General features: G+C 44.2%; 2 protein-coding genes across 4 annotated transcripts in view; both read left to right on the plus strand.

Moving 5' to 3' along the window:
• Positions 1-2,740, plus strand: part of SLC22A16 (solute carrier family 22 member 16) — a 35,307-nt gene extending 32,567 nt beyond the window's left edge. The window contains exon 8 of the mRNA XM_062573073.1: positions 2,549-2,740. Coding sequence (XP_062429057.1) covers positions 2,549-2,740 — 192 coding nt within the window. The remainder of the gene's footprint in view (positions 1-2,548) is intronic.
• Positions 2,741-11,297: 8,557 nt separating this feature from the next.
• Positions 11,298-23,968, plus strand: DDO (D-aspartate oxidase). 3 transcript variants are annotated; one of them, XM_062570966.1, is made up of 6 exons: positions 11,298-11,433; positions 14,369-14,572; positions 15,080-15,188; positions 16,459-16,635; positions 19,579-19,735; positions 23,922-23,968. In XM_062570966.1, exons 2-6 carry the CDS (start codon positions 14,401-14,403, stop codon positions 23,937-23,939), a joined length of 633 nt encoding a protein of 210 aa, XP_062426950.1. In that variant the 5' UTR covers positions 11,298-11,433; positions 14,369-14,400; the 3' UTR covers positions 23,940-23,968. The 3 variants fall into 3 exon arrangements, with proteins under 3 accessions (XP_062426950.1, XP_062426948.1, XP_062426949.1); XM_062570964.1 differs by lacking the exon at positions 23,922-23,968 and having other exon boundaries at positions 19,579-21,501; XM_062570965.1 differs by lacking the exons at positions 11,298-11,433; positions 23,922-23,968 and adding an exon at positions 12,212-12,433 and having other exon boundaries at positions 19,579-21,501.
• The last annotated feature ends 324 nt before the right edge of the window (positions 23,969-24,292 follow it).

A 24,292-nucleotide genomic window follows, 5' to 3' on the forward strand; every position in this document is an offset into this window, starting at 1 on the left:
TTAGAAATTGCTGGCTTTATGGGAATGTTGGAAATACTTTGAGAGTTTGACCTTCCAGAAAGTCAAATTTAAATTACAACACTGAAAAAGCAATAAATTTAAGCATGTACTCCTGTCCCATTAAATTTAACAGAGCTTAAACTTAATTAAGTAACTTACAGAATACCCTTTAATCCATAAAAATACATCAATGGATTACTTAAGAAGAGCATTTTCTGATGCTGAGTTATATGTAAAATATTGCATGCATACACAATATACACATTTGTTAAGAACAAGCAAAGGGCTAAACTATGTCAGATACCTCATGAAGAAGAATGCCAAGATAACCCTGCAAAAGACTTACTTGACTAAATGTGAGTAACTCCACTGATAGGTGAGTGTTCTGCCCTGAAATTTAGGTGACATTTGAAAAGTCCTTTCATTAATATGGTGACTTAATTTCTTTCATAGTCTCTCTTTTTGTAGGAAAATGCTTTGTAGAGTCAGGGAGACGCAATAAATTAGCAGTTTGGGTGCAGCAGCTTTTTCACACTGAAAAAGGAAATCAGCACATGGTGATGGAATAAAGAGAGCTGAGATTAAAAGGCAGGGAGGATGGTGATGACTACGCTTACAGAACAGGGACAGTTAGCAGAGGAATAAGGGGTAGCTTCGTGAGGAAGCAAAACCTGAGAAGAATGCAAAGTGTCTTAAAGACTAACTGGAACAGAGAAGACACACACACTCGGAGCACATACTATTGATTTACCTTGTTCTGCTGGACATCAGTAGTGACCTTGTTCTCATATACAACAAATGTATGGCTAACCAAGGAAATTAGTAATGTGTGAGCTTCAGTATCTTTTAGTAGCCTTCAGTGTCCTCGAATATGAACTTATGACAGCCTAAACGGTATGTATAAAAGAGAGTTACTGAGGAATAGCTGCCATATTACTATTCAGCCTGTCTTACCATGGCAGAAAAATCATGTTTCAGTAGTAGAGAAGAATTTTGCCACTCAGAGGTGAGAGCTGACTGTCTCTGAAATATTTTTATATACCCTTTCTACCATAAATATATGTCTGCAAGGGTTTCACTCAGTTTATCACTCAGTACTATTCCACTGGTCCTATTGCTGTTTTTTTTTTTTTTTTTTTTTTTTTTTTTTTTTTTTGGGGGGGGGGTAATTTCTTATGATAGGAGCATGACTGTTTTATTTTTACTATAGTTTGCAGTATTCAACAGTATTTTGCTTAATTTTTTATTTTGTCATCATCTATATTCAAAGTTCAAAAAGAAAAGTGTATGTAAGTCTGCTTCTCAAAAAACTGCTTGAGTCAAGCTAGCATCTTAACTCAGGAGGAAGCAAAGGCAGCATAGTACATTTACATGAAAAAGCTCTGTTCAGGGTTACTATGGAGAATTCCAATTTTAAAGCTTCTTTTTGACTTAAGTGAGCCTCACTTACAAGCAGATGATAGGTGGCTGGTCTTTGTCTCCAGCTCTATATGAGAGACCTAGGTGTAGTAATTCCAGATGTTCTCTCACGCTCGGAAAGAAAGAATTAGACAAATGAGGCAGACCTTAGAACCAGCTTAGGACAAAGTAAGGAAAATATAGTATCACAGTACACAGTTGTAAAACAGGAAAAAACACAGCCCAGGCATGTTGTATTTTATGTAAACATTAGTATCAAAATAGATTTAGGTCATTTAGAGTCTAGCAATGGAAGAAAGTTGGAGTTTAATGTTTGTTCCGTATTTTGAAGGAGTAAAGTGTGAAATGTTCTTACTAAACAAGGCACAGAAATAAAGGATAAGAAAAGATATTTCTGGAACATGTGTATGCTCTAGTATCTACCCTAAACAATCTCAATCTTTGCACCACTCACACTGAATTAAGTTGCAATTACAGTAGTGTGTACACTATGGATGAATCTAAGACACGATCACAATGCATACGTCAGTAGATGCCTGCACTGTTGTCAGATCTTTGACTGCGGTTCAAGAAAGTCTATTAAGAGCTGAATTCAGTATGTGCGGAAGTACCGCCCTGAGCAGGGATGAGCACTCAGCTACCTTTTTAGTTCCAGGGCTAGGTTCCATATTGAGTGTGACTGTACGGGAGAAACAGGCACCTGGATACCTTGGGAATAGCTTCAGGAGCTAGAGAGTGAGCAGAGGTTATGCATGGCGAGGAGGTTTTAGCTCTATGAAAGTGCATGCAAAATGAATGTATGCAATCCTGAAACCAGTTCTTAAATACATACCTGATAAGAGGAATACCAAATGAAGGTATATGTATTCTATTTTCTCAGAGTTCTTCCTCCCTGCACTGTATTGATCCCATGTGGAACAAAACACTTCACTTGTTCTTCATTAACTTTTCTGTGTAAGCTTTCTTCTATACCCACAGAAGCAGATCTTTTATACAGTCAACATTTAAGGCTTAAGATCTTTGCTTTGCATTACAGCTTCCTGCTCTTTATTTTAAGTGCACTCTCAAGCAAGATTTACATGACTTGAAAGACATTTCTACCCTTACGGCTACTGTTTATTTCTTCTAGTTGCTTGTCGGAATCATGGCTCTTCTGAGTGGAATATTAACAATAATGCTTCCAGAAACTCTTGGAAAACCATTGACTAATACTTTGGTGGAAGCCACAGAAATGGGAAGAAACAAGAAAAGCTGTTCAGGGAAGACTCTTCCAGAAAAGATAGAGATGTTTGGTCAAGAAACAGCCAGCACTGAGAAATAAAGCAACAGCAAAATGGCTATTCCTGATTTTAATCATTATATAATTCTTAAGGTCATTTTATTCAGGAATGTGACCTCACTATAATATCTGTGCCTTTTAATTTGTATCCAGTCTTTTCTTTCCAATAGAGGAAGTACACAAAACCTTCTCCATGTGACTCAGGTACTGCAGAAATTTTGATGGGATTTCTAGATCCTCTCTCAGAAGAACTTCCTCAGAGTTTAGAAAACCTATCTGACTTGCTGTGACCAGTTGGAATGACTACTCTAAATTTTGAAAGATACCTGATTATACTTATGTACAAAAATATGCCAATTCTTTGCTTCAGATTCTTTGCAATTACATTTGTAAACTCACCACAAAATGCCCTGTCCATCCTTGTCCTATTGCAATTGACAGTTACAGGATTCAGACTTCAGACCATGGTAAAATGAAACATATAATTTAACAGAGAAGACTTAGCATTGCATCAAGTCATATCAGTAATTTCAGAGTTAAACTAATCTATTCCATTTGTTTTTCAAATTTGCTACTGGAAAAGCTGCCATTGCTAGCAAAGAAAAGTATTCTGTGGAACAGACTCTGACTGAAATAATAATATTACATTTGCAGAATGTGCAGATAGTTTGTATACTATTCATTCTGTTGAATGGCAAACGTATTTTTCTTCGCAGTTTAGAAAAAATTATTTACTAGATCTGTTGCTGTCTTAGTAAATTCTTTTTAGTTTAGGTAACACCTGATGCCTTTGAAAATCGTATTCATTCCAGACCGTTATTTCAGTGCACTCTTCTCACTTATTTCAGCTCAGATCTAGCATAAGATTCTTCAGAACTTTTTAAGAGTTACACCAGCAGCTTTGCCAAATGCCTGCAACAAGGCCTAGCCCTGCCGAGTCCTTCGTGAAATAGAGTAAGTGGCACGTAGATCTTACTCAGGCTCTCTACACAGAGGTGGATTGGTAGACATGGTACCTATACACCATTTTTAGCATAGGCCGGCTCTACGTAGCTCAATTTTTTCCGCATACTACACAAAATCAGATGCAAAATTAGAAATTGAAAATATGGCAGCTGGAAGAAACTGATCGACAGAGGTAGTTTTAGTCCCAGTGCGCGTGTGGGCATCCCACTGTTGTCACACCTCGGGTGTGCATCAACGCTTACCTGCTGGTGCAGCGATTGTGTCTGATGACTGTGGACCACAGGAAACGAGTACAGCGCTGAATGCATTACTCTGACTGCTGCTTTTATGGCTTCTTGTCCCAGCTCTCCTTTTTTGGTGTACCTCCAGACCTCGGTGTTTCTTCCTCTCCCACATCCTCATCTCTGTCTTCCTTGAGTTGAGGCAGGCAGCCCAGGAAGCTTGTGTATGTCTGGGTTGAGGGAGCCCTCCGTTGCCTGACCTGCGTGAACTCTGTCATCCTCAGATTGAAATAGTAATTTTTCTTGTCCTAGACACCTCCTCTCAAGCTAGCTGGTAAGACCTCATCAAAACAAGTCTTCCCTTTTTTACTTCTTGGCAATATACTCTTAAATAAGACATCTAAATTACTGTAGCTAAATATTCTTTATGCTGTGTAAGTCATTGTTCATGCTTTTTCTGTTATGTCTGCACACTCATATTAGTTTCAGTGACATCTAAAACCAGAATTTGGTCTATATCTGTTTGAAAAAGAAAATAAAGATTTTTTCTTCAACCACTACACAGTCCTGGAGTACCAAGTAGCATTTTGGTCTTGGACTTAGGACAAGATCATATCATATGTGAAGTCTAGCGAGTTTCAAAGTCAAACAAAAATCAACAAGTTTAAATTTAGGCAGTTTCTATGTGATAAGTCCATGTAAAGCTGAATGGGATCGTTATTTTCCCCCGAGTTATGTGGGTGTTCCAATATTGACAGAGAAAACCTCAGAAGAGAACTGCGTTAGAATACAATGGCTTCTGTCCAGATATATTAATTCAGCAAAAGCATGTGCTTAACCTTAACCATGTGAGTAATCCCATCATTATTCAGAGGAGTGCTTGAATACATACTTTGATGACTAAAGATGGAATTACTCACATGCTATGGCTTTTTATTTTGCTGAAGAGCAGACCTAGTATTCTTCCACTACTTTTCCCCTCCATTCCCCAGGGCACAGCAGCTGTCCTTATCTGCAGCATCTGCTTCCAAACCCTGCATGCCCTCCCTGCCTTTAACAAGGGCTCAGCAGTGCTGCAAAGGAAAGTTGCTTTGCAAAAGTTCTGACTGTCTGACATTGCAACCACCTTCCCCCACAAAACTCCAAGTAACTGCATTTTCTGGGGTTATTTCACACTGATACACCTCCTTTTTTAGCATATGGTCCTATCTAAAACACCTTTGTCTTTTGTGCTGGGGACAGTACACTTCTAACAAGGTACTAAAGAAAAATTAAAATTAATTTCTCAGCTTCCTTATCTGAGTGCAGAAAATTTGTTTTTGGGATTATCCTTCTGTGAACAGTCAATGTATATTATCTATTACTTTGATTTGAGTGAATTGAGACCAAGTCTTCTGTAATCAGGACAGGTAAGGTAAAGAAAAAAAAGCAAAAAAGCAAAGCCCTAAATATGCAAGGATACTTGAGCAATCCTTACAGGCTACAATTTTTTAACGATAATTCTGACACAAAATGTAGCCTGTTGGCTTTTAACCCTTTAAACTTGATTCTCCTGTCACTGAAGTCAGTTGGTATTTGGTCTTTGATTCAAATGAGACTTGGATTTTCTCTGAATCAATGATGTCTCTTTTATTCCTGGAAATAAAATGTTTATTGTCCTACAGGTACACCTTTTGTGATTTAATGCATGAATAGCTTTGAGGATGTTCTGGGGTACCCTGTTCTTATAGCTGAAGAAGCTTATTACTGTAAAAAGGAAATACCATATGTATATGTGTCTGTAGCATTTATGTTCGCTTGGTTTTTCCATGCTGACAAGAATGTGTTTAACACTAGTACTACATTATAAATGTACCGTAGAAAGGGTGAGTTGATTTCTTTCTTTCACGTATTCCTAAATTGTCTGAATCCTCTTTAAAGAGGGCACTGAGTTTGTAAAAAAAAAATGCTTCTATTCCTCTGGAACATATTTTCCCTTCTTTGCTCATTAAAAAGAATTCTTTTTCATAGTTTCTTATTTGAGTCTTTAAATTTTTGTATGTTTGTATTTGTCATCTCTATCTCAGTGCAAATTTCTTAGGCTGAAAAAAACTCTGGACATATATAATGGTTTGATAAGATACTGGATTTGAATTCTGGTCTGCCTTAATTGCCGGTTATTATTATATTATTGCTGTAATGGCAAATGTTTTGTCCTAAATCGAGATCGTATTTTATTAGACAGACTTGTCGTTTGTCATGCGCCTACTTTCTGGGTTAAATAATAGGAATGAGAGCAATTATTATTACTTTAATGCTAACTAAAGAAAAAACAGTAAGTAAATGTGTTTGATATTTTGAATATACTGTTTTAAAACTATGCTAAATGGCATACTTTCTACTTTAATGTCTGACTTTAATTTCTTTGTTTAAATGCCTGTAGTTTCATCAACTGTGTTTAAAAACAGCTATGCACACTGCATGCCCGGTGCCGAATGCAGCAGGCGGTACCCTGGATGTCTGACAAGGGACATCCCGCTGTGCCTGCGGGCTGAGGGGTTCTGTTCTCTGCGGAGATGGCCAGTCCGAGGCTGAAAGGGCTGGAAGATGCCCTGGCGTCCTCCTGGATCTTTCACAGCTTATTGCTACCGACGCTTAACATGCAGATGCTTAGAGCTGCACTCTGCAGCACGCAAGGCCTGTGTGCTTACAAAATGCAAGGCGCTGGTGGCCGCGAAAGGGAGGGTCTGGGTTCACCCTATGCCCTTGTTCAAACGTAACTTCAACGTGCTCATCTAAATCCCGCCACAGATTCATAGGAGGGAAAGTAAACGCACATTTTAAAAAATGATTATGAGCATAGATAAAAGAACAAGTTTGTGTTATTAAGAAAAGTTGTAGTGAATGCAGTGAAGCAGTGGCTGCTGTGCTGCATCTCTCGCGAAGAAAAGTTAGAGCACATCTACCTAAATATCTTGTGCAAGCTTCTGTACCAAGTGAAATGTGGATTTTGGTAACCTGTAGGGGAGGCATGTAGTCTCTGGAAGGGGTTTGTCTGTCCAGAATATGTGGATTTAATACAATATAAGTTAATAATGGAATTTTTTTAATGTTGTGTTTTTCTTACATGCAATTATTTAATTGTTACTCCTTAATTTAATGAACTCCTACAGTCATCAAGTCTCCGTTTAGTATATGCTCACTTGTAGGGCCGGGCAGGCACTGCGGCATCCCATGTGGCGCCTCTTTCTGCAGGGCAGTGCGCCTGATGCCTTTTACATGCTTTGAGCAGGCGAGTATCGTACATGTGTTCTTTCCCTGTTTTTGTTTCCAGGCATAAATCAAGATTTGGATAATGTGTTAGGTGATGGCTGTGACATAATGTGCATTAAAAATGTGACATGTTTTGCATATCAGTTGCAGGAAGAACTTGATTCTTTTTTTGCCAATATTCCTTCCTATAAACTGGCTGGGGCAGATGTCCTTGGGACAAAGTCAGTAGTGACAAAAATAGCTGTGGATATTGTAGGATGGGAATGAGTTGATCACAGAGAGAGGAGCAGGTAACTATAAGAATGACAAACCAATGAAACTTGTATGCACTTGGTGTTCAGTGGATGTGAACACTGACTGTAACTTGTTCATGCAGGAACTGGAGTTGGCAAATAATGCAACGAAAATGAGAATTGTGACAACCTGTAGCTCTGTTCTTTGGGCTTTCTCCTCTTACACCCTCTCAGGCACCTATTTATTTTCTATTTCCTGTATATTTCAAATTAATGCAAGTTGCACTATTTTCCACACATATTAATCTTAATTTTTTGATCAAGTTATATCAGTCACATGGCTTCATTATTACTTTATTATACTTCGTTATTATGTTATTACTGCTTTATTCATCCTTGTGAGGTGCTTTAGGTTCAACTCTGAAGGTAACCATAGTGAAAGATTTTGTTATGAGAAATAGAATGTAGAAGATGAAAAAAATTAAGAACAGCTCACTGAAATTCAAATATTTGTTTGCTAAAAGTGAGAAATTTGAATCATCTCTGATACTGACTTCAAGAGCACTGAGTGTGATCAAGTTGAGAAAAAAACAAGCCTAAAAAAATCTCACGCCCTTTTCTTAATATGATTGATGCATTAATATGATTGATTGCACAGAGATGTGCACACCAAAGCAGCTCCTTCAAAGACATTACTAGCTTTTTATTTTAAATGTACAAGGATTATGATTAGTCAGAAGTAATGAGAAATACCTGCACTTTCCTCTGCATTCCTGTCTAACATTCAGGCTTGGGTAATGCTCAGGTGTTTGTTGCATGTAAGGACAATCCAACCATGGATTCACAGGCATCGAGTTATTAATGTTGCCTCTTAATATTTCATGCGTAGAAGAACTCACTTGCATAGGAATAAAAAAAAAAAAATCTTAGCATCAAGGGGCAATTTGGATGCAGATTCTCCCCAAGATCTCATTGCCAATAATGAGAATGAAGAGCAGTTTTGACTGAATCAATCATTATCATAGCAAAAGAATCAAATGGGCAACCTCTGAGTAAATATTTTAACAAGGCTTTTCAATAGACCCATCCATTTTGCCAGTGTCTTTCTCTATATTGAGAAAATTACCCCAGGAGTCAATAAATATCATGAGAAAACAGTAAAATGAGGAGCAGTGCAGCCTGTCTGCTGAAAGGATAACTTGCCATGGACAGTGATGCTTGACTTGAGCTTGGAACTGGTTAAAGAAGAAGTGATGGGGAAGGGATCCACTGCATTCATAAGATCATGAACAGGCTTGTACCATTTTGTTCATTTAGGTCAACTCCAGTTATTGCTATTGCTCTTTTCAAAAGTGTACAGAAAGAAAAGGGAGTCCTAAGCTAAGAGAGAGCCTTTCTGAAGCACTGCTCTGGCTGGGTTTAGTGGTGTGCTGAGATGCTCTGCCACTGCTGGTCGTCGTTCGGAAACAGCTCCAAGTGTTGTCAGTGCTGCGTTTGATCTATGCCAGAAGCCTGCCTATCTCTTCCTGCATGACCAATCCATGAGTTGCACTTAGTCAAAAGATATAATAGCCACTATCACACAGCCTGACAGAGGCATTCTTGAAATATAAATAGAGTGAACATTGCACTTGGGGTCCTATTTAGCCAATTATCTGTTAATTCAAAACTACATTTTCTGCACAATACATGGAATAATACATTCACAAACATCCTGGAGGTCTTAAGCAGTTTGGCTATTATTTGGAGCTTATTACATATGTCCTCCTGTGCTTTTCCCATCTTTTATGAGAAAGTGCTGACATTTATAGCAAAAACATGTCTTGAAGGTCTCGGTACAGAATAGCTTCTGTTAATCACGGCTAGGGCTGTGGGAGTTAGACCAAAGATGCACTGTATTGTGCTGGTCATTTTAGTAAAGAACTGAGATAAGAAAATCAATGATAGCGCTGAAGAATTGGAATTGCTTCTCTTCATAGTTGTCTGCATAGATAAACATTTGTGATGGAAAAACACAGAAGTACAGAAAGGGAAGACAAAACTCTTCATCCTTAATTCTGGTGTACATTAGGTATGGGAACTTCAGCAAGACACGGTGCACTCCAAAAGGTTTTAGCACATGGAAGAGCAAGAGTTTCTCAGTGAAATGGCTGCAAGAGTTGGTATTGCATTGCCAAATCAGCTTGTGTTTCCTGGGCCTCCTCCTCAGGAAACCGTGCACTGGGAATTCCCCCAGACTTTTGACCTTGCCTAAACATGTGACATAGAGGATTTCAATCCAAATCCTTCAAGTTTGGCTAAGTTATAAGCAACTAGAAATAGAATATCAGAATGAAAGACATCAGGCAGTTTTAATCTTAGCTGGCATGATGACTGTTTATATATGAGAGAGGAGAGATTTCCATATCTGAAAGGTTCCTCTCCAAAATTACAGACATCCTGCAATGACATAAAATAGGTGCATTTCACCCTAAATACATCAAGCTTCCCATCAGTTTTTTTCATTTCAAAACAAGCAAATCTTCGCCATTCCTTCTGCCTCCTTCTCTATCTTATCCAAGTCTCTGTTTTCTTACCTTCTCAAAACCTGCTATACAGTTACTTTGGCAGAATTATTCCTTGTTCGTTTCACTGTGATAGGGAAAAAAAAAAAAAAAAACAGGAACTATGCATCTGAAAAGGTCAGCGATTAGTATATCTGTAATAGCACGTGCTTCAGCTTTTCCATTTAAGAACACAGATTCTTTGAAGAGTTAAATACATTTTATATGTTTAAATGTTCCAAACTGGAAAGAAGTTTGTAGACATTGGATTCCTTATCTTGTAATAGTTCTTGGATGTTCATATGAAAGTCTGCTGAGTTGTTGCTTTTGCAGGGTTTATGCTCTTCTTGTAGGCTTGAGCTGTGGACACGTGTAAGCTTTTGTGAAGCGAGAATAATTCACCAGGTATTGGGCAGACGGTCGGTGTGCCGCTAGTCCTGCCTGCTGTCGCGTGCACAGACACTGTCGGGGGAGCTGCCTGCTCTTCATTTAAATGGTTATGAAAAGAAAAAAAAGGCATATTTGGCAGATTCCTGGCAAATGCTGTTCGACAGGGCTGGAGCAGAATGGCTTCCAGACACGCGAGTCCTCCTGCGCCTGTTCAAGGTCTACGGCAGGTGATTATTAGCCATAATGTGGTGAAAAGGAAACGTCAGTTCTGGAGGTGGGTCGCATGTGCCAGGTTAGTGCAACATCATCTCATCTCATCTCTAAGACATGGAGCTGCCATTTCCCGTGACAAAGTATGGCTCAAACCAATAAAATTATGGTCTTCAAAATTTTGGCAAATGTGAATGTGCACCCCTGAGTCCCCAGCCAGACCAGTTATTACCAGTGAGGATGTGAGCTCTTCCCATGGGGAAATTGTGCCCTGGAGCTTTCTGAAAACCCTTGGTTTACAGTCTCATAAAAATCCCAGAGATCCTGCAAGCAGCTTTATTTTTGACAAACTTGTGCTTTCTGATGAAGAAGGGTAATCAAAACTGGCCTGGCTGGCCGGGCTCATTAGTCCTTTGCAACTTGGTCGAGCAGAGGGACTTGTTCGTCATCCAACTGGGATGACTGGAAACAGGCCTGCAGATACGCTGCGCTATTAAGATCCTGATTACTAGCACGATTACTCAAGTATTACAGCGACCCCAGTGCAACTTCAGGAATGTTAGGAACATAATTAATTGCTTGTGAGTGAGATAAAAAGAAATTGCACCGTGCGTGGGACAACTGCCTGTCTCCTTTTAAATGCATGGAGAAAAAAGCCAAGGAAAAGAACTAGCGGTGGGCAAGGCAGGGCAGAGCTGCCCTCCCAGGACAGCCCTCCCGGCGACACGCCAGCGGCAGCGGCCTTTGCCCGGCTGCACGCAGCTCCTTCATTAGCGGCGGGGAGCGAAGGCGGGTGGCCAGGGGCTGGTGCCGGGCAGCCCCGCGCTCCTCCCCGCCGGCAGCGCTCCCTCCCTGCGCCGCTCGGCCGCCGCGCGCTGCCCCGGGGACAGCAACGCTTCCAGGCGTCTTTCCCTCGCCAGGTATTTCCCTTCTCTCCCCCTGCTTTTCATTCCGTTGGGAGTATCTCGGTGCAGCGCCCCTCTGCTCGGCGCAGGATGTGGGGAAGCGGGGGTGCTCCCCGGCCTCCCCGGTAGCCTGGGGCTCTCCCATGCAAGCGGCTCACACGTGCGATGCTGGGAGCCTACGTGCGCCCGGCAGGAAGGCTGAGGACGGTCTTGGACAGCTTCCCACAGGCGCCCCTTGCTCGGGGAAGATGGCATGTTTGCCTTCGTCCCGCGAGGAAGAGGCATCAGCATGGCAAAGCCCCGCTCTGGGCAAAGAGCTAAATGGCACCAGCTCACCCTTCCTCCCCCCAAAACCCAGGTTATTGCAACTGGGTTTGCTTTTTCATGCCAATTTTTGCAAAACCCTCAGCACAAGCCAGTCTGAGGGGGTGAGAAGTGGCGGCTAGGACTGAGCTGGCATGCCAGGCGGGCTGGAAATAGCCTGTCCTCGTGTGCCCCCGCAGGCAGGGTCACAGCCCCTGCCGGGACAGCCGGTGCTGCCAGGCACACAGGCGCGGGTGGCTCTCGCTCCCGCTGCCACGCTGTTAGTTTTGTAAAACACAGACTGGGTTCACTCGTATAAGCTGGGTGGCCTTTAGCCTCTGTTTTGGACCAACTTTTGGCGTATTAGCGGATTAACTCTTGATTGACTCCGGTAGGGCAGTAAGCGCTAGGAAAAGCAGCTTGTTAGCTTTTCAGTCGTGAGGTCTGGGTGGCCGGGGCTGTCTCCGGAGCAAGGTCCAAGCGAAGAAATTCAGCCTCCCTCGTGGGCCGAGTGTCAGATGAGAGAGGTGAGGGACAACCGAGCCCAGGTCTTTGGCAAGTGAATGGCGTGTCCATCACGGATATCCCGGGGGCGGCTGACGAAGCAGGACTGGGTTCATCCCTGGATTGCTCCGAGGCCGCGAAAGCACTTGGTGGGCACGCAGAGAGCGGCATACAATTTCCACTACAGCTGCCAGCGGTGAACGAAAAGGTTTGTTAATTAACATGCTATGAGACACTCTTTTCAGAACCTATTTTTTTTAACCAAAGCAATTTCTGAATTAAATCTTCCCTCATTTTTATTTACTTTTTTTCTTGCTCTGTCTTTAAATAAAAAAAAAATAGTGCAAAATATTCTGGAGAATATAGTAGAGAAGTATAAACAACTCATGCCCTGCGAAATGGGAACAACATCGCCATTCCGTAGAAATCCATTTTGCAGTTGGTTCAAGCAGCGCCGGGTCTAGGGGGCTCTGGGGCAGCGGCCGAGCTGAGAGATGAAGCTGACGTTCGAATCGGTGTTTTTCCAGCCTGGGTTTCTGCCTGGGCAGCAATGCAGGTCCAGGATTCTGGTGCAGGGTTCATCCTCACCCTGTGCAAGTTTCCCTTTTCACTGCTGTGTGGGCACTTTCATAGCTGCCTTGCAGAAGATATAATAATTAACAGGAAGACTCGTAAGCATTGCTGTGGGAGGGAGAACAGGGACTGTAACAACGCTCAGCTGCAATGCAATGACAGGCAACAGTGCCTTGTCCTCTCTCCCTTCCTGCGTAGCAGGAACATCATGTTATCAAGGCTGTTTTTCCCCCTACATATGCTCTCAGCTTTTGGCAGTAAACCCTGAAGGAGTGCCTGAGCCAGCAAGTGCACCTAGACGCCCACATTTCAAAGGCACAGAAGGATTTATCACCTATGGGTTCTGCAGCCCCTTTCGGACCCATTTAAATCCTGCCTTCGGGAAGCTCGCAGGGGGGGATCATGTTGCACGGTTTCGTTCTGCTTCGAGCCTTTGCCCGTGTTAAACCTGTGGGCTGGCAGCAGCCATGCGCGCGCGCCGGCCCCTCTCCAGGAGCTGCACCGGGTAAGTATTGACTGGGAGCTGGACACCACTCGCTGGGGCAGGTGCCAAGCTCAGAAATTTGGCCCAGCTAAGCAATCCCCCCTCCAAACCTTGCTCCTCCCGGAGCAATAATTAAAAGGTAACGATGCCGAGAAGTGAAGCAGAGCTGCTCCAGGCCACAAAACTGCCTATATTGCAAGGTGGAGGGGGGGCAAACGCACATGCTCAGCATGCTCCCGGGCAGCGACCCGGCCGGCTCCTGGAGGCCTCAGGTCAGCAGGGCCACAAAATCCCCCAGGGTGCAGGTGGCTTCTCTTGCCTTGCTTTACCCCAGCCAAGGGATCAGGGCCCAGGCAGTTTGTGGACGTGGGAGTAGAAACAGTCCGGCTGCACCTTAGGAAACTCATTGCAGTTAATGGTAAAAATCCCTGTTTCCTAGACCAGCAAGTCTGCAGGTTCAAAACAGAGAGCAATGTGCAGCAGGGGAATTAAGATGCACGCTAAGAAAAACGATTTTTTTTTTCCCCACAATATGTGTTGGACCTGCTGCTTCGGGGAACCAATTTGCCTCCTTGGGATTTGCTTCCACTGTCCGGGCAGTGTCTCACCTCGTTGCTAGAGATGCCAATGTTCGAACAACATTTTTTCTCTCGGTGGCAAAAGGCCAGTTTTCCCAGAGCTCCAAACAGCACATTTGCCCTGGATGCTGCAGAAAACTTGATGGGTGCCTCAGTCCCTTGGGCTCCACATTACTCCAGCTTGAACACCAGTGCTATACAGATAAATCTCCCTACTGCCTTTTGGTCCCCATGCTAAGGACAGGGGGTAGCAGCTCCTGAACTTCAAAAACTTTTCAAAATCAGTCATGTTTTTTTTTTACCGCAGTCTCCATTCTCTTCGTGCAGCATTTAGTCCTGCTGCCCAGGCAGGTTTATAAAATCTGCATTTTCCATGGCATATATGAGCACGTCCTCCGCCAGCGCGCCCCACGCGGCTGCTCGCTGGATCCAGCCCTGCGGCATCCTTCGGCTGCTTTTGTAGCCCGTTATTGCCAACACGGGATATGCTATTTCTGTGCCTTTGCAGGCGCCGCTGCGCTGCAGCTCCCTTCTCCGGTGATGGCAGCCCCCAAGGTGGCCGTGGTCGGCGCAGGAGTCGTCGGGCTGTCCACGGCGCTGTGCATCGTGGAGACCTTCCCCACCTGCTCCCTCGCTGTCGTTGCAGAGCGCTTCACCCCCAGCACGACGAGTGATGTGGCAGCGGGGATGCTCATCCCTCACACCACCCCAGGTGCAAAAAAACCCAGCCCTCCCCAAACCAACCCCCAAACTGGCAGTCTGACAGTCGTTGCCCTGCTCTATGGCAACAAATAAAACAGGACTGAGCAGGGGCTCCGGCTGTTTGTCCACCCACTGCCCCAGGGGCTGTGGGGCCCCCGAAATGGCTTTGCTTACGCCTCTGTTCCTGCAATCACTCATAAAAATATGCGCTGCTTTGTGCCTCCCCCTCGCCCCCTGCGCTGCGGGAAGCCAGACCTGGGAGCTGCCTCCCCCTTGGGCTCTGCTGCCCGCGCGGACCCCGCTGCCAGCGCCCTGCGTGCACTGCCTCCACGCGCCCGGATGTGGCTCACCTCGCGTGTCCCCTGCGCGCACAGCGCAGCACCAACGCACAGCGTTTCTCCGGGGAGAAAAGCACCCTTCCTTGCGCTCCCGCCTGTCCCTTCGCTCTGCTGCTGCCTCGTATCTTGTCCTCCTCTGCATCTTTCCTCTTGACACTTTTGGTCTTATTTCCGTGCAGACATACCAATCCACGTGCAGAAGCAGCGGTTCAAAGAGACGTTCACCTACCTGTTTGCCATCAGCAATTCGGCAGAGGCGTCAGAGGCTGGCATTCACCTCGTGTCCGGGTAAGAGCAGCCCTCCGAGGCTGCCTGGTGCCCGTGTGCCACGCGCTGCAGCACACAGCGCCAATACCCTGCTGGAGACCAGCTGCATTCCCCATGCAGAGTGGGGAACCTGGCCGTACTCCCCAAAAGCTGTAGTGCAGCTGCTCAGGTAGGATATATTTTCAAGCAAGATTCATCCATAGGGGTACAGAGAGGAACACTCTCAGCTGGCCTGCTTGCCACAAGTATCTTTTTATAACTGATGTTTTCCGTACTGTCATCCATCAATTGCTTGCAGCAGGGCGGTCTGCATAGGGTTGGGACTGCAGGATCCTCCAGCTCTAGCAGCTAGGTGTACAGATGCGATCAGTGTATGCATGGGTGTTTCATGCTGCCTAATATGTACACAGAAATCTGCCTGTTGAGAGTGCTGAGGCTGGACACTGTGTAGCTTTATGAGCACCCAGAAACGGTGTGACCCTACACAGAGGGTGGCCCTGCAAAAAGGTCCAGCTGGGGAGGCCACAGCAGTGGTGGGCACACTGCATTAGGTGAGGGGACTTCATGCTTTTATAATTGCTGGGAGACTGCTGTGTGAGGAGCTGGAAAGAAATGTGGGTTTAAGACCATATGGAGAAAAGCTATTAAGCTAGAGGGGATTTCTTTTGCTGATGAGCCTTGTGAGAGCCTCTCTGGAGCCAATGGAATCTAGACATAAACCTCCTCCTGTCCAAAGTGCAGAGCCCTCAGGAGCCAGGGCTGCTGTAATTGCACTCCTGAGCATCTCCCCAGGTTTGCTCCAGGGAGCTGGAGAGCAAGTGGATAGCAGGAGGACGATTTTGACAGACATCATTCCTGCCCCTGGAGGAGTTTGTGTCCCAACTGAGAGTGGTCATGGAGACACAAGAGGACAGAGACTATATTAGAAATAGTCCCTGTCCCTCCATCCCCCGTATTGCATAGGCCACATAGTAAGCCTTTTGTGAGCATATTATTTTCTTCAGTTCTTGACATTTGGCAAATTTCAGTCTAGACTCTGAGCCTCTCTCCACATTATTTATCCCAATATCTAGCCCTCCAGCTCGACTGTGACAGCCCCTCTGCCTGTTTGCAGAGGCGTTTATTACAGTTGCAGGCAGCAATGCTTTCCCTTTGCTATTAACACTGGTGAGCTGCACTGATCAATGGGAACGGATTCCTGAACTCTTATTTTTCAGCTAAGGTCGCAGTGACGTGACATGGTAGAGCAATCATAACTAAGTTCTGCTGCTTTTTATCCATGTCCTTTCAGCTGGCAGGTGTTTAAGAGCACTCCCAAGGAAGAGTTACCGTTCTGGTCTGACGTCGTCCTGGGATTTCGACCTATGTCCGAAGCCGAACTCCAGAAATTCCCACAGCACGTGTGTGGTCAGGCCTTTACGACGCTGAAATGCAACTGCCCACCCTACCTACTGTGGCTGGAGAAAAGGTTGGTTTTGCTGCAGGCTGAGGGTGCAGAGCGACATCCAACCGAAGGGACTGTGGGAAGCTGAGGACTCATAAGAGGTTGGGAATCATAAGTTTGAACTCATCTGGAAAAGGACTCTTTTTCACTGGGGAAATTGCAGCAAGGTGATTCTTAGAGGAGAGCACTAGCAATAAATACCCAATCTTTCCAAACTTTTAAAGGCCCCATTTTCGTAATGACAACTTTCTATCACTCTGGTTATACCATGGGGCTTTAAATTGGGAATACCTCTGAGCACAGCATTAATACAGCCACAGGGAGCCACAGGCCAGCTGAACTTTTAAGATATGTTGGGAACCTGCCACATCCGAGGGGAGCACATGGGCTCTCCTCACTTGCCAGACTTCCCAGATATATTCCTCCACTCTTCAAGATACCTCTAGTTCCTGAGGGGAATGTGGATATCTGGGAAGATGTCTAATTTGCCAGGACTTTGGATTTAAGAATTGGTTGGTCCAATTCATCTCAAATTTGGTCAACAACCTCAGTCATTTTTAATCCGGGCAGGTAAAAAAAGCTTAGATAACATCGTCTTGTAACAAACCTTCTGGAAACATTTTCCTGCGCAGAACGGGTGATACACTCAGGGGAATCGCAGCTTTAGAAGTCATGCCTGGATTGACAGGAAGGTTATACGTGTTGGCAAGACAAGCTTTCCCCAAATTACATGGATTTCAAAGAACCACAGGGGAGTCAGTCACAGGATGCAGATCTAAAAAGGTTCTGGCACCTGGAGTGTACATTTAGTCCACTTAGTACCCTTAAAATGAGCAAACAGTTGTCTTGGCTTGGGAGAAAGTGATGAGCTGCAAGCTGAATTGAGGTTAAGTAACAAGCCATGTACCTTCATCACGGTACAAATTGCCAGCTAATCTAGGATATCTTTCATCTCAATGCAAATTGTGAAAAAATGTTGCTTGTTCTTACAACCCGCCCAATTGGGAGCACGCCAGTGCCACCAAGGCCACGTGACGGCTGCTCTGTCTCCTCCGAACACATGTTCTGTCATGTTTCGTTGCTCACCCCATGGGAAATTTCCACTGAAGCACAACTAAATTATTAAATCCATTTGGTATCTGTCATGTGATTTCTGCTCCCTCCTTATTCCTGTTATAGCCTCCTTATTTCTCAGAGGATGTAGTCTAATAAGATGATCAAGCTTCTTTTCTTTCTCTTCTCTCTGGTGATTAGAAAAGAGAGCATAGCAATCATGTAACTAATTCTTAAAACCCCAGTGATCTGAGCAGTATTTATGGACCGTTCTCTTCGCAGTTGACAAGGAAAACTGTTTTTGTGTTCACTTTGCTGGTTCAAAAATAGGAACCTTTTCCTGCTTGCTTGTCTGAATTCAGGAGTTTTCAGCAGCTTTTAATATTGCTGTATTTTTGGTGGCATAATGGCAGAGTCCTAAATACAATGCTTGTGAGATCCCCAGCAGTTTGTCCAGGCAGAGCTGTTGCATGGGACCTCCCCAGTTCTTCCCAGCCAGTCTGTGTCCTGCTGCACCCAAATCCGGGTCCTGAAGCACTGAGCTGATCCTTGGCTCATTCATTGCTTTGGAGGAAACTACCAACTTATATTTGGACCGATCACTTTGCCAGCTGCCAGAGTATTGCAAGGGACAAGATTTCTCACTTAGTGCCTGGATCAGTGGCCTGTCTCCTGATTTGCTCATGCCAAAACTCCTGCCAAAGATGCCAAGCACTTGGTGTGGCTGGCAGTGCATGGTGCCTTCACCTCACTCGGACAGAGCATTTCCCTGGGGCCAGGGAAATGTTTCTCCACCAGGAAGGAGTTCAAGCTTCAGGCAAGTTCTGGGTGGAGTTTAGCTTGAAATTTAGCCCAGAGATGAACCTTGGGAAGGCGTGAGTTTTGCTTGAGATGGTGGTCTGTGAACTGAACTTGTCCAGAACTATGTTGCCCATCCTGCAGCAGATCTCCATTTCCAAATAGTGTGAACAGAAGCAAATGCTGCTCGGTGCAATGGCTCTGGGAACGGGGTCTCGCTCTCCTTGCTCTCCTCATACTTCTTTCCTTTCTAACTCCTGCCAGGCCCTGCAGCCCCCTCCATTTGCAAGGGAGGCCCCCTTAACTGCAGAGCAATCCCTTATTATTGTTGCAGAAGGGTACGCAGGGAGGTGCACAAAAGTAAACACAGAAGGAAAAAAGACCTTACAGGAATAGTTTTAGAAATGCAAGCTCTGCCTGAGACAGTCAGGCTGCCCGCTGGCCTGGCTGATGCCTGTGAAGTGGTTCTGGTGCTCGGAGATAGGTGTTTAATGCTCTGTACTACGCTGTATGGCTCCCAGCCGCTGTTCCCGAAGGCCCAGGTCTCCTGTGGGTCCTATGCCATACCTGCCCAGCCTTACAGGGGACATCCCTGAGACTCCAGGGCATCTGACATGGCATGAGGTGACTGAGTTTAGTACCCGAGTACTGCTGAGTGGCTCCCCTGGTGTCAAGGGAATGAACGTGACAGTATGCAACACGAACATTAAAAGGGGTGTACAATAGTGCTATCACGAACAGCATGAGCAGTGACATTTTCAGCTTGCTGGGGCTGCTAAAGTTTGGAATCGTTATAGAAATGAATCAATGAGACCACGAGGATCTGTCTGAATATGTATCTAGGATCTTATGTCAGACCCTTCTCTGTAATAGCTATCAACTTGCTGTATCTTCCTGCTCACACTAAAAAATATTTTTGATCAGGTCAAATCAGACAAACCACAAACAGAAGCCCCATACCACTTCCTTTGCTTTTTGTCCCATCTGTTGCTTGTTTTTGATCTGTATGTTAAAGACAATCTCACTTACTTGATGTGCATAACAATTACATGAGGGTTTAGGGGTTTCATTTCAGCCTCACTTCAGGGTGTTTTATTTTGTTTTGTCTTTTTCCAGGTTGAAAGCAAAAGGTGTCCAGATGTATACCAGGAAAGTCACAAACTTATGGGAGCTGCACAGCGAATATAACATCGTTGTCAACTGTGCGGGCATTGGTGCCCACCAGCTCGTGGGGGACCAGAAGCTGTTTCCTGTCAGGGGCCAAGTACTCGAGGTTCATGCTCCTTGGGTGAAAAACTTTATCCGGGATGGGGATGGCTTAACTTACATCTACCCAGGGATACACAGTGTAACCCTAGGGGGAACCAGGGAAAGGGAAAACTGGAGCCTCTCCCCTGATCCCAGCTCTACCAAAGATATCTTTGACAGATGCTGTTCCCTTGAGCCCTCACTTCAGCAAGCTCGGGATATAAAGGTGAAGGTGGGCCTGAGGCCATCCCGAGCGTGCGTGAGACTGGAGAGAGAGGTCTTGAGCCAAGGAGGAGCAAAGCTCCTGGTGGTCCACAACTATGGCCACGGGTCAGGTGGCTTTTCGATGCACAGGGGCACAGCCAAAGAGACTGCCCATTTGGTAGGGGAGTGCATTGCCGCCCTGCAAGACTCCTCATCGAGGGCCAAGCTTTGAACTTCAGAGGTTTCTTTTCCATTAATGATAAGCTAATACTGCATCCCCTAGTAGCATCTTTGGACCTCTGGATGGAAGAAACCTAAGCTAACAGCTAGCGCCATTGCAGGCGCCTGGTGGTATCTCACCCGGCTTACAGGTGGCACTCTAAGAAGGTGTGATGGGTTGATCCAACCATTAGCACAGCTGCCTGTCTCCTCCGTCTAGTATTGCTCTTGCCTCAGTGATTTCTCCTAGGTTTGTGCTGAGAAGGATGAGAGATAATAAATGTCCATATAGCAGGAATCATATTGCTGAAGTATAATATAAATGATATAAATGTGCCATTTGTTCATCTGCATCTAAATTGTATTGGATGAACTAGATTCAGATTCAGCAAAACTAATTTTCTACTACTGTACTAAATCTAATCTAATATTGCCCTTGTTCCTGCCATCTTGCTAACAAACTTTTATCATTTTCTATACAATCTACAGGGAAATGAAAACCCCACATAGTGCTGCATTGCAGTGCTCTAGGTCAGCTCTTACAAAAAACGTTAGGTCACTGTCACGTGCAGTGACCACACAAGCATGATTTTAAGAGCAGGTTTATGAGACTGATCACTGCATTCACTAATGTTACACTTCAGGAGGAAACACAAGGCTTCTGGGAGAGGAAGTTGCCCTGTATGAGCTATAGTTTTGTGTATCTTTTCTCATGCCAGCTTGCAAATCACTTTTTTCCTGAACCTTTGAGACCTTGCTCTCTTTATTTTTTTGTTTTTTTTTCCCATGTACCACCTCAAAAGCAGCTTTGACATGGCCTGTCTCCTGCGGAAGAGGATTTTTCAGGGCAGGCTTAGGCGTGTATCCTTTCCTGGCTGCTTCTCATCAGCACTTGTAACATGTAACTTGTAACTCCTTTTCTTGCAACGACTGATATGATTAACCAGTGACAAACCAACATGGATCTTAACACCAATTTCAGTTACATAAGAGAGAGAAAAAACATTTAAGTCAAGCTAAACACTATAAAGACAAATTTTTCTGAAATGGGATGTGAGTGAACTCATCTCTCATGATGAAGCCAAACTTCTGACTGCCACGTAAGGGCTGAGCTGAACTTTCCACTTTCCACAGTTCAAGCCCTTGGATGTGTCTGAAGATATTCACTGCCCAGAATTAGAGCTTACTGTCAAAGTACAGGATGAATGTCTGACTGTTAGGGATTAACTGCTCATTAGATCTTAAATGACTCATTTAAGAGAATTAGCATCCATTTTTGACTGGCTTTTGTCCGTACAATTACAAAACAAATCAAAACCTTTCAAGAATTCATGTGATTAAAATTAACTGATAAATAAAAGTCTAATAATGAAGCAGAGGTCTCTTCTGAAGTGTTTTCTTTCATAAACAAGTTCCTTTTTTTTTCCCCCACTCAGTGGGGCTTGACAGGGTGAAAAAAAAAGCCCATGAATAGCTATCACGTTTGCAAAGGCTGCCAACTCCTGCTACTCTCAGTGGCGATGAAGACAGTTATCCTTAGCGAGGGACAGCTGTCTAAAGGAATGTCGTCATATTAAAGCACAGATTAATCTGCTCGGGATCAGCCTAAGCCAGCCCTGCTTTCAGCTGTCTTGCCCTTTTCTTCTCAGCTCTAGCTGCTAATTTTGCTTCTCTCTCCCCCTCGCCATTAATTCACCTTTCCAGCGACAGGAGAGGGCAGAGTTGCTTCTTTTGGCGGTGGTCTCGGCATAGTGTTTACTGAGCTGCAGCTTTGTCCTCAGCTAACACGGAACAAGGAAACGCGTGGAAAAAACCCAGAGGAAGAGTTATTTTTTCTTAATCTTGATTTTCATCTAAGAAACACAAACAAACAGTTCAGCTTAGTCTGGAGCTAGAAACTCTACTAATGACAATGGTATGCTCGTAGCACCATGAGAAACTCAAATCACGTTTGAGCTCTGGTTGTGTATTTCCACTCTGCAGGATGGTGGGATTTCTTCTAACTTACTTCTAAACGCTGCCTGAAGTGGCCCAGCAGAAGAGGGCCACTTCTAGCCCTTCCTGGCTGGGGCGCTTCCTCAGCTGAGCGGTGGCTTAGTGTTTCATGGCCCTCAAGTGATATCTTCCACACATTTGTCAGATCACTTTTGAAACCACGTACTACGCTTTAGTCATCTTTTGTGAATTTATACATTTATATCATAATCTCTCAGTCACAGCCAGAAATTAAATACTGAGTCCAATTTTCTATCTACATAGTAAAGAAAGAAGGAAGCATGGATGCTTGTCCCTCCATTAGCTTCTCTATAAGGCAGTGCCTGTCACAGAGCACAGAAATAAACTGGTCCGGTGGAGCTCTGAGCAAGGCATCAGGTCCCCCAGGCCCTGGGCCACCCTCCACGGTGTTACTTAGCCCAGGAGCAGCACTGCACGGCCCCAGCGACATGACGTCCCATGTCAGAGTTGGCTTTATCAGGGTTGACATGGGCATTTCCTGATGATAGTGCCCTGAGCCAAGTACACACCTACCCCCAAAGGGGATTCACAACTCTGAGATGCCTGCAAGCTGGCTTGCTTACATGCAAACCTTGGCTTTGAGGTAGCTGAAGGCTACAGAGATGAATCCTTGTGCTCTTCAGCTGCCCTCCCTCCTGTGTTAGTCTCTGGCAACATCTCATCAGTCATCCCTGAGCTTCTGCTCCTCACTTAAGAGCCTTTCCAGGATCTGAAGCAAACCAGTGACTTGTGTTAACTCTTTAGCTCCAACTCCAGCTTAGCTGGTAGCTAAGGAATTTGTGAAACTCCATTTTGACTCTAAATCTGTCTGTGCTGTTACTTCTTCACCTGGAAGTGCCAGAGAAACTCTTGCACGTGGGAGAGGGGTAACAGTTGAAGGTCATTAAATTTCAACAATTTTCCATCCTGATGAAATGGCCCTTAAAGAAAGACTTGGCCATCACTTGTAGAAAGCTGTCAGCACTCCTTGAAGCACAAGAGCAGTTTGTGCTTCACCTGCTTAAGCTCCACAGCTCAATTCAAGGCACATCTTTTCTTGTCTTTCTCTACCCAGCATAATGTCCTTTCCTCCCATGGCTTTCACTATTCAGTCTGAAATCCCTGGGAATGTTAATTAGGTTTCAGAAATGGCCTGGTCTCATGAGGCATTTTATCACTGCCCCATTCCTAAGGCCTTGCGTGTCCAGACAAAAGTTAAATGGACCATACACGAGTATTTCCTTCTTATCCCCACTTTCTAATCTACGTGGAATAGACATGCCTGACAGATGGCAACCGATCTGTCTCAGCCATAATGAACTCCAGAGGCATAATTACAACATAACAAAGGAACAATTATATTTGAAACATTTTTATCAATCCTTAGGATTGCAGCCAGCAGATGGGCTGTATGATAGATTTTAGAACCTAGGCACAAATTAATAGTTTTCTGCAATAAGGAATTTTACTCATCTTGTGTCACAAAAACAAAGCTGTAAAGATATATTGTCTCAATATAGACTTTTGCCTATATTTAAACACATTTGCCAGTTTCTTCAAAAAATAGAGAAAAAACAGCATGTGCCATTCATTAGCATTCTTTCCCAAACGAATCGACTTCTTGAGACAAACTTCAGTCTCATAAATTCTAATTCGTTTGGGATAAATATAGCAATTAAAGGGAAAACTCAAGGCCTGGGCAGACATCTGTATTGTTTTCACATCTTCTCGAATAATTGTAATTGCTGTGGGATGGTTTCTTTTATTCTGCTTTATTCTCTATTTTCCACTAGAGGGCGATGTTGGATTAAGAAGTTACTAAGGAAAACACAAATTCCACCACAAGGGGAAGACACAGTGATGCTAAATTAAGAAGGTAAGTGGAAATGTAGCCTGTTGGGCTACAGAGCTCCCATATATGTGTAATGCACAGGTGGCTTGAAGGTTGAGGGAGCAGCAGTCGAGCTTGAGAAATAATAACGTTCAGTTAGTACTTTGAAATGTTATAGAGAGAGTATAAGAAAATGTGCATTGAGGAAATGAGAACATGAGAGGGAGCAACATACCAGTGCTGTCATTAATAAAAATAATTGGATTTAATCTTAGATCAAACCATTGCTATTACAGGATCTCCTAGCACTTCTCTGCCACCAAAAGGCTGTGG

The sequence above is a fragment of the Rhea pennata genome, chromosome 3 (genome assembly GCF_028389875.1).
Source record: "Rhea pennata isolate bPtePen1 chromosome 3, bPtePen1.pri, whole genome shotgun sequence".
Classification (NCBI taxonomy): Eukaryota; Metazoa; Chordata; class Aves; order Rheiformes; family Rheidae; genus Rhea; species Rhea pennata.

What these genes read in the sequence shown, in the direction of transcription:
- DDO (XM_062570964.1), top strand. Translation starts at nt 14,401, where the DNA reads ATGGCAGCCCCCAAGGTGGCCGTGGTCGGCGCAGGAGTCGTCGGGCTG. An exon ending in CATCCCTCACACCACCCCAG is followed by an intron (nt 14,573 to 15,079) that starts GTGCAAAAAAAC and finishes ATTTCCGTGCAG; the next exon opens with ACATACCAATCCACGTGCAG. An exon ending in CTACTGTGGCTGGAGAAAAG is followed by an intron (nt 16,636 to 19,578) that starts GTTGGTTTTGCT and finishes GTCTTTTTCCAG; the next exon opens with GTTGAAAGCAAAAGGTGTCC.